Source organism: Clupea harengus, chromosome 18, assembly GCF_900700415.2.
Source record: "Clupea harengus chromosome 18, Ch_v2.0.2, whole genome shotgun sequence".
Taxonomy (NCBI): domain Eukaryota; kingdom Metazoa; phylum Chordata; class Actinopteri; order Clupeiformes; family Clupeidae; genus Clupea; species Clupea harengus.
The window spans coordinates 1,830,534-1,840,533 of record NC_045169.1 but is presented as its reverse complement, the minus strand read 5'-3'; the positions used below and the strand labels follow the sequence as shown (position 1 = coordinate 1,840,533).

The window sequence follows — 10,000 nt, the reverse complement described above, 5'->3', positions numbered from 1 at the left end:
CTCAAATCGACAGCCTTTTGCCAGAATCGAAGACTGTACCTTTAAAGGATGGGAGCGTATGGGGGTGTATGTTGTGCTCTGTAGGGCCTTGAAGGGTTCGTCCCTTCACATCTTTAGCCAAACTGCCCCAAAGTCTGAAAGACACATGCGACGGCTTTTAGCCTTTCCCTCGCCATGTTGATGCAGGAAGGGAAAACACTAATTGGTGACAGACATAATACACACAACAGGCAACTGCACCAGTGTGCCTCCGAACACTAAATCAAATCATTGTTACTTTTGTGAGTCACACGGCGTAAAAGTGTCAAACCAATGGTAAAATTAACGGGGTGAAAATTTACTCAACTTAAATAAACAATGAAAAATAATGAAATAAAATCCGTACAAGAAAATCCCTGGAGGAACGCATGTAAATCTTCTGCAATAACAAGACAATGAGCTGCAGCAATCCTGACGGAGTCCACTGCAGAGTTCATGCTTTGCAATAACGAAACAATATTCTCATAAAGTATCTCATAAATTGTCTCTTACTGACACTCCTCTGTTTGACCATATTTCACCTCAAAACATAGCCCAGTAAAAGATTCACTTTGTAGGGGGTGGGGGGGAGGGGGGGGGGTGACTATGCACCCAGGGACACTCAGGGTGTCCCCTTCACTCCAATTACTTTTCTGGCAGATAGAGGAATGGGCTTGACATCATTCGTCAAGGTCAGCCTCTTAGTGTTTTGCCCTCATGTGATTTTCGGGGGGGGGGGGGGGGGGGGGGGATGAGGTCATGCTGACGGTGCCACCCCAATGCCCCACTCAGTGCGGGCGTGTCCCTCTGGTTTCTAACAAACAGCGGCCAAACACAGCCAACGCTGCCAACTCAGACAGACAAAGGCGCCAGCCTCACCCGTTCATCTCCCTGGCAGAGACACTTCGAGCGAGTGGCACACCCATTCTGGCCCACACCACCACGCATCCTCACTGGTCTGGGATAGAGAGTGCGGGGACGTGTGGCTCTGCAGACAAAGGCATTTATTCTAACACAATAGCAGAGCTCCCCAGGGCTTGAGCGATGTCTGATTAAAAAAACGTCCTGGTAATTAAGACCTTCCTCCTTGATTTCAAATTAACTTGGGCTGAGAGGCAAGGGTCATAAATCCTTAAAAAACGTACAACATACAACTCAGTCTCACGCAAAAACACACAAACAAAACATATTGCATAGAGTTCAAAGCTCAAAGGGCAAAGCTGACCTATCTGATATATGCATGGTATCAAATGAGTGGCACAATCAGTGAGATCGGGAAACAGTTGCCTGAATAATTTAAGAACGCCATGACATTACGTCCCTTTATAACCATCGAGTACACATGAGATATTATGACACAGAAGTCCTCGCCAAGCACTAGGAGTTCTACGACCATACGGTATGTAGAAAAGTTGAAAGTAGTACACTCAAAAATCTCTAGTGTGGAGTGATAAAGCAAACTCCATGATCTTCAGTGTTCCACTTCACACAGTTGTTTGTGAGAACCATGTGTCCCCCCTCTCGTTCCAACACTGTGTCCCAGCCGTTTAACACAGGACACCAACACCAGGGCCTCTTGCCGAGTGCCTCCTTGACCCCTGGAGGGGGGGGGGGGGGGGTAGATGAGGTTCTTGTGGCGCCTGTGGTGAGTAGGAGGGGTCGTGCGAGGGGGATGCGCAGGGTGGGGGGGGGGGGGGGGAGCGCAGTTTGCCCGCAATGCCTCACCACATCAGAGAGAGGCCTGAACCCTCGCAGTGCCTCCGCAGCTTAGTGCCAGGGCATTATATATACACAACAGCAGAGCAGCAAAAACACACAGGCACCCGCCAGAACAGCTAATTAAGACCAGGCCCCTTAGTCTGCTGTTGTCCACTTCAACATGCGGATGCACAGTGCATTAGTGTGCATTACAGTAGAGTTCAGTGTGCGTGTGCGTGTGCGTGTGCGTGTGCGTGTGCGTGTGCGCGTGTGCGTGTGCGTGTGCGTGTGCGTGCGTGCGTGCGTGCGTGCGTGTGTGTGTGTGTGCGCGTGTATGTGTGTGTGTGTGTGTGTATGTGTGTGTGTGTGTGTGTGTGTGTGTGTGTATGTGCGTGCCTCTGACGGCTCTGATCATCAGCGCTCTCCATAGCTCACCCCCAGGGCCATGCAGTGGAGGTATGGCATGAAGAGCTTCACATCAGAGGGACTCACTCCCGTCATATGCATTCTCCATCTGATCGGATCTGATTCTCCCTCTCTCTCTCTCTCTCTCTCTCTATCTTTCTCGCTCTATCTTTCTCTCTCTCTCTCTCTCTCTCTTTCTCTCCAAGGCCCACTCTTTAACCCACTCAAGACCGTAACTAATCTCTAAACCCACCAGAGCCGTGTTCTCTTTCTCCACTCCACACACACACACACACTGTTGTATTTGGCTTTATCACAACCCATTTGAGGTGACAAACATGGTCCTCCTTACGAGAGCGTATTTTCCCCTCTGCTGTCAGGAATACAAACACATAGTTTTGGGCTCCCCCGGGACCAGAGCGGGGGTCTGTAGGGAGTTTATGTGGGTTCCATTTCACTTAATGTACCCGAGACTTTAGTTTAGATCCCTCGGCCTCCACTCTTGCTCCAAAACACAAAACACAAGGATTTTATCATTTTAGTGTTTGAAGAATTCTCTCTCTCTCTCTCTCTCTCTCTCACTCCCTCTCTGTGTGTGTGCGTGTGTGTGTGTGTGTGTGTGTGTGTGTGTGTGTGTGTGTGTGTGTGTGTGTGTGTGTGTGTGTGTGTGTGTGTGTGTGTGTGTGTGTGTGTGTGTGTGTGTGTGTGTGTGTGTGTGTGTGTGTGTGTGTGTGTGTGCGTGCGTGCGTGCGTGCGTGCGTGCGTGCGTGCGTGCGTGTGTGTGTCTGTGTGTGTGTGTGTGTGTGTGTGTGTGTGTGTGTGTGTGTGTGTGTGTGTGTGTGTTTTATCATCATCAAAGGCCAGCCCAGCCACTCTGAGACGCAGATGGCCATCATCCCTACAGACTCCAGGACTGTTGTGGAAGTGCTGCAGCTAACGCTTCATATAGAGAGGAAAACCTCACCATCAAAAGATCTTTTAGAGGCAACTGCAAGTGGTATTTACACAGAGATGTATATATTTATGCCGTGTCATAATCTGAGGTAATTGAGGCCTCCTTTGATGAAAAATTGCAGATGACTTGTAAATGAAGTTAAAAAAAAATATGAGGTGTTCTAGATTCCAGAACATTCCGACAGATTTCTCTGCCAGGTCTACTCTGATATCCTCTCTGTCATTCCAAGCTGGTTTCTTTCCCTGTTTCTGCCTCCCAGTCTTCTCCCTTTCTTTCCCTCGCCTCTCTGCTGGCCAGGCCAAACAGTAGCTGACCGGGCCCCCGATCACATTCTCCTTTCTGGCTTTCCCAGCCTGCATGGGTTTCCTGTGAGGGTAGGATCCCTCAGGAACACCAACACGGAGTGGGAGGGCGGCCCAGGCATGGAATTCCTGTGTCTATTTGATCTCTCCATCTGAGGGGAGAGGAGACCCCTGAAATGGGAATCCCAGCCAAGGACTGCGGAGGGAGCAGCTCTCTGTGTGAAGCTCGGCATGAGCGCTGCACACAAGAACCTCCCCAGCTGAACACACCAACAAAAGAACCAGACCACACCACAGTGCCACAACACAACTGCATCATTCTCACAGGAAACAGCACCTGAACACACTTCACACAGGAAACAGTACCTGAACACACTTCACACACTCCCACTCCCACAGGAAACAGTACCTGAACACACTTCAAACACTCCCACAGGAAACAATACCTGAACACACCTCAAACACTACCACTCACACAGGAAACCGTACCTGAACACACTTCAAACACTCCCACTCCCACAGGAAACAGTTCCTGAACACACTTCCCACAGGAAACAGTACCTGAACACACTTCAAACAGGAAACAGTACCTGAACACACTTCAAACACTCCCACTCACACAGGAAACAGTACCTGAACACACTTCAAACACTCCCACTAACAAAACAAGTACCTGAACCCACTTCAAACACTCCCACTAACAAAACAAGTACCTGAACACACTTCAAACACTCCCACTAACAAAACAAGTCTAATTTCCTCTACTCTCATTCTTTCTCTCTCTCCCTCTGCCTCTCTCAACGAGTGTCTGAAGGACAACGCCATAGACATGAGACACATTTTCACATGGATGTCTGCGGTTGTGGTCCCCTTTATTTATGCAGGCTCGAATGATGCATTTGATGAGTCTGACAAGTCATGCCAAAGAACAAATGAGACAAAAATGTTTTCTCATAGAAAACACAGCATTTCTAAAAAAGCCCATTGTGCTGTGGTTGCGAGCCATCTGAAATCAGGAGTGGGATTTGAAGGGGGTATTTACTGCATATTTAACATCAGCGTTGGTTTGGTCCCCACGAAAAAGGCTCCTGCCTTGCTTTCTTAACGTCAGCTGAATTCTGTCAAACCACAACTGGTGGTAGCTAGTGAGAGCTACAATACTGTGCCAAAACAAGAGTAATGCAGGCTGATATGAGCATAGCCTTAACCGTGTTCTACAAAGTAAATGCCTTTTCAGTCGGATGAGTATTCCTAACCTCACAGAGTTTGTCTTACACACCACCTCTGTTCAATTAATGCCGTGTCAATTTCATGTAAGTTTGTATTCCACAAAAAGTAATGGGTGGCAGAATGAAGGCAGCAGAATGAAGGGGGGCAGTGCGTCATTCGCTCCAGAGCATGTCAATTACACGCGCCTCTCGGATGGTATTAATGGAAAACACGGCACTGAGAGAGAGAGGGGGAGGGGGTGGGGGGGACGGGACGGGACTTCTTAATGCGCTTCAACAAGAGCTGGGTGTAGGCCTTTGAAGAAAATCAAATAATTGGCTGAAAGGGCAAGAGCATCTTTCCACTTTGTGTGAAATGAGAGAATGTCCCGCTCCCCCTGAGGGACCGGAGCGTGCACAGTGGAAGGTCAGCAGTGTAAATAAACTCACCCATCAGGATTCCTAAACGCAGCCATGGAAACTACAGGGGATGTACTGTGCCTTGCAATGTTTCTTTTTTTTTTTTTTATTTATTTTTTTTTTTTATTTCTTCTCAGTTCTGTGCAATTCTCTCACTAAACAAATGAAGGCGGAAAGCTTACAGCCAGAACATGGAAGCAATTTTCTAATTTTCATAATCCTTCCCCTCTAATTTTTGTATTGTTTTCTATTGATTTCTAATGTATTTTGGAGCTGTAGTCATGGCAGAGAATTGATGAGTTCGAGCAGCGCCTCTAGGAGCATCTGGGCGGTCTTCAGACACTGCAGTCAGAGCTGGTCATCGTCTCAGCCGGCTCAGGCCAACAATTAAGCCTCCAGCACCAAACAACATTCCGGCACGTTCCCTGGATCAATGGAGTTCGTCATCCAGCCGTCAAGCAGTTAAACAGTGAGCTGACTTCAGTGGTATTAACACAGTCAGGCTGTGACCTTCGCTGATGCGGCACCTCTCTCATCCCTCTCCAAGAGGGCCCGTTTGGGCGACATCCGAGGGAGCTGAGCGCTAGGCTCCCGGGTTTCAGGAGTTCAGCAGATGCCATGGCTGCAGTGCAGTCCAGCTCCGGTTCAAAAGCCTCAAAATTAATTATATTTCAGTTCCACCGGTAATCATTAACCGTGACTTACTGTTACCATTTTCACATCCTCAATGCGGTTATTACAGTTTTAATTATTTTCTCAATTCTTATTTTGTAAAGATTGATGGAACGTCACATACACATTGTACAAGCCCTGCTCCCATCCATTTGAACAGCCACATACTATATGTATATATATATATATTCATAACTTCATAACATTCATAACTCTGTACAGTGTGGAGGCAAATGACATTGATGAGTCTGTGCCCCCAGAAACCTAAAAAAAAGAGCCCACCGCCACTGACCTCATCGTCATGAAAGTGCGTCTCTGAACCCAGAGCTGCCTGTTTCTGTGGCTTTGCCTGAGCAGGGTCTCCCTCTACCACTTATTATGGAAACACTTGCCCTCTGTCCCAGATCAGCAGTGTCACCCTGTCATGGCACGGTGTCAGTGCCAGAGCTCAGGATTGGCTAGCCATCAGGAACACATTCCTTTTTATTGGCTGGGTGCGGTCTCCGTGCCGACAGTGGGAATGAGCCATTGGTTCCGTTGTTAAAGAGACGGGGGGAAACTACCCCTGGAAGAGTGTGGCGCGGCGCGAGTGTGTTATGGGCTCTCTAACGAGGGCAAGCAAACACCCAAAACCATACCTCACACACTTCTCCTGTCCAAGGAAAACCTGGAGAAACCTCCTTTCTATGACCTGGAGCCACTGAGGAGCAGCCAGGAGTGATGCCTTCACTGTGACCCTTCATTAGCCAGAGCAAGGCCTTGTGGGTAGAGAGACACTGTCAGAGACCTTACCTGTGCAGGTATGAGGGGCTCTTTGTCATCGATGTCGATCAGGATGTCATCGCGGGGGGTTGGTGCCATCTGTCCTGTTGGTTCAAAACAAAGACATGATGAAGATGGAGACAGAGCTGCAACAGCTCCCTTCCTCCCTGCTTTCCCGTCCCTCATCTCTATTCTTCTTTTTCCATCTCCTCCTCTGCCAAAGATGGCCTCTGCTCGTGTTTTCTCTCTTCCTGTCCTCCATCCCCTCTCTCAATCCTTAGCCAATCTCTAAACCTTTTGCAAGCCACCATTCCCGTTTCTGTCCTTTCTGCTTTCTGCTATGCTATTGTTTCCTCTCCCCCTATCTATCAATCTCCATTTCTCCCCTCCTTCCTCCTCACCTATCTCGTCCTCGGTGGGATCTCTCTCCAGGCCGTCTCCCTTGCAGCGGAACTTCTCCAGGGAGTGGATGGTGCACTGGCCCACCACTGGCTTCCTGCCAAACTGCCTGTTGTCGATCACCTTGATCACCAGAGGAGGCATGTACAGCTCCTCTTGGGGCAGCAGCTTCAGGCAAGAACAAAAGGGGTTAGACAAAGGGCATCTTGGAGTATGAGAATGGATGTTAGGAAGAAGGGGGGGACAAGGCATGAGGATAGAGACATCTTTATGAAAATAATTAGGTACTTTCCGTCAGTCATGACACTGGTGGAACGACTGTCCTTGAAGCGTGGCTGCACTGATTTCAACGTTTCAGAAGTCATTAGATATGAGAGAAAGGGCTCTGCACTAACAACATGGCTCTCAACCAAGCAGACTAAAGGGCATGTCAACAGCCATCTTATACGGAGCGTGATTCAACTGACAGTGCGCCTTCGGAGTTTCCAACCCACCAGCATTCTTTCCACAAAATGGCTGAGATCTCCGAAAGTCAGTCAGCCCAGTTAGTGTAAACAAAACCAGACGTGCGAGCCCTTTACTGGGGAGCAGTGGAGACTGACAGTCATCAGGCCCCTCCAAAACCATTACGCTCCAACACTCCCCGTACAGTAGGACATCACCTATGGGCACTTAGTCATGCAGTTACGCCTTTAGCATTATCCAATAAAAACTATGAAGTCATCCACATGGCCTTATGCCATAGATAAAGTGACTGATTTGAAGGGCATCTGACGAATTCAAATTCATCCTTGTGTTTGTGTGTGTGTGTGTGTCTGTATGTGTGTGTGTGTGTGTTTGTGTGTGTGTGTGTGTGTGTGTGTGTGTGTGTGTGTGTGTGTGTGTGTGTGTGTCATACCACATCAATGAAGAGTGTGTTGACATCAAAGTTGGGGTTCTTCTTGGTGTTACGGATGACACATGATTGCACCATGCGGCCACCGCACTCCACCTGCAGACTTGGGCAGGACACGCTGGCCATCTGGAAACTCTTCAGGTTGCGCAATCCCCACGCCAAGATCTACGGGGTCAAAGGTCAATGGGGGGGGGGATCTCATCACTTTGAATGAGATGTTAACCAAACTAACAGCAGGAAAGAGAAAGAAAAAAGAGAAAGCCTTGGAAAGTGCAATTACACATTTCTTTAACACCATGACATTTCATTAACAGCTCTATATAGTCGCATCAAACTGATATTTAGGTGACAATCAGATGGATGATCAATGGTCGTTCACACAACAGTGTCTGTTTACACAGATTCAACAGTGTCTGTTTACACAGATTCATAGTCTGTTTACACAGATTCAACTGCACTGTTACCTCTATAGCTGTGCGCTGCAGAACGGGTCGGATGCCCTCGGGAACCATGTACACATTGGGTTCTCGCTGAGGGGGCGGGTAGGGCAGGTCCGAGTCCTCTGGCTAGTCACGGAGATAGAGAGATGAGACTGACATTGTAGTGACATACGGGAGAAGCGCACATCGTGATGTATAACAAATAGCTTCGATCCAAGAGTTAGTTCTTCTACACATGCTGCACACAAACGCAGAGATCACGCTCGGGTTTGCTCAAAATGGCTCTTTCTATAATCGTGAATCACGGCTGATGTCTCTGCAAATGTTTATTACACTGAAATATGTGTCTCGTTCTCGTGGTTGTAAATCTCAAAGTGAGATGATTCCCATTAGCAATGATAATGACTCATTTTCCCAAGAATATTAGTCTAAAACCCATAATTTAGGTGGAAGTGTAGCTTGATTGTAAACGATGACTCTTACCCTACAGTGGCGCAGTGGGCCTACTGTGATGTGGCTCAGTGTATTTGTGTGTGTGCGTAACGTCTGACATTAATTAGCCAGAGACAAAAACTCCGAGGTGTGTCTCTGAAAAAAATCATGCAGTTAAACAAGGCTTTTTGCTAACGTATTCATTAGGACAAGTCAAAACACAGGCGCCATTGCTGCAGTGAGATACAGCAGACCCAACACGGATGATTTAGTCGCAAACACAACGTCTCCAAATTAGCAAGTTAATGACCTGGTAAGACACCGTATCAAGGCAAGCAGAGAACCGGTCATGGTAGGAGTCCATGCAAATAAGTATGTAGGAGTGTAATGCTGTCAAAGCAAACACTTAATAAGAGAAGGAGCAAAGCCAGAGGCCTGGGACAAGAGGAGAGGGAAGGCAGGGGGAACATGTACAGCACTCAAGGCCTGATTGCAAGATGATGACCACAGCACTCTCACACAAAGCTGTCTTTTACAAAAGTACAGCTTATTACAACAAGCGCTTGTATGGGTGTATGAGTGAGTATGCACATGTAAGTGTGTGTGTGTGTGTGTGTGTGTGTGTGTGTGTGTGTGTGTGTGTGTGTTTCTGTGTGTGTGTGTTTCTGTGTGTGTGTGTGTGTGTGTGTGTGTGTGTGTGTGTCTGTGTGTGTGTGTGTGTGTGTGTGTGTGTGTGTTTCTGTGTGTGTGTGTTTCTGTGTGTGTGTGTGTGTGTGCAGTAAGTGGATACACTGCTTTTCCATCTATCTGTTTGTAATGTATTTATTCCATTAATTAGCCCCTGGTTCATTTCTGAATGCCATCTCCAGAGATGTTTTTTGCGAGGAGGATTCTCCCCAAATGGGAAACAGGGCGGGATATGGTCTTGGCTCTCACAGCTCCAGATCCAGATTTTTCCGCAACACCTCCTCCATAATCCCCTTACCCCCGAACATTTTCCTAGCATTGTGTTTGAATCCATTAAAAAAAAGGATGAAAGTCATTAGCTGTTCAGTCCCACTATCCTCATTCTCGAAAGCCTCGCCATTTATTATGGTTTAGTGAGACAGGTTATTCAGCAAACGTACTCAAGGATACTGGATGCCATTGTGCAAGGAGGCTCCTCTCTGAAGGGAGCAGATCCATTATGACTCACTGCCCCCCCCTTGTGTTGAATACATATATTTATATTTGCTGTAATGATCTTCTGTCATAACATTCAAAGGGCAAGACAAGGTGCAGTACATTGCCAACAGATCTATCTAGCATTCCCATAGTTTTTGAAGACGATGCTACAGATAAACGTAGCAATGCTGCTGCTATGTGCAGCCTGATGCTCCAAGAACACTGGGAGA

The 10,000-nt window shown here is 47.6% G+C and overlaps 1 protein-coding gene across 9 annotated transcripts in view; it reads right to left on the bottom strand.

The window, feature by feature from the left end:
* The window catches only part of dysf (dysferlin, limb girdle muscular dystrophy 2B (autosomal recessive)), a 76,520-nt gene that overhangs the window by 22,783 nt on the left and 43,737 nt on the right, over positions 1-10,000 (bottom strand). For all 9 annotated transcript variants that reach the window (XM_031584586.2, XM_031584591.2, XM_031584590.2 and 6 more), the window contains 4 exons: positions 8,199-8,300; positions 7,738-7,899; positions 6,842-7,007; positions 6,471-6,544 (listed from right to left, as the gene is read on the bottom strand). In XM_031584586.2, coding sequence (XP_031440446.1) covers positions 6,471-6,544; positions 6,842-7,007; positions 7,738-7,899; positions 8,199-8,300 — 504 coding nt within the window. The remainder of the gene's footprint in view (positions 1-6,470; positions 6,545-6,841; positions 7,008-7,737; positions 7,900-8,198; positions 8,301-10,000) is intronic.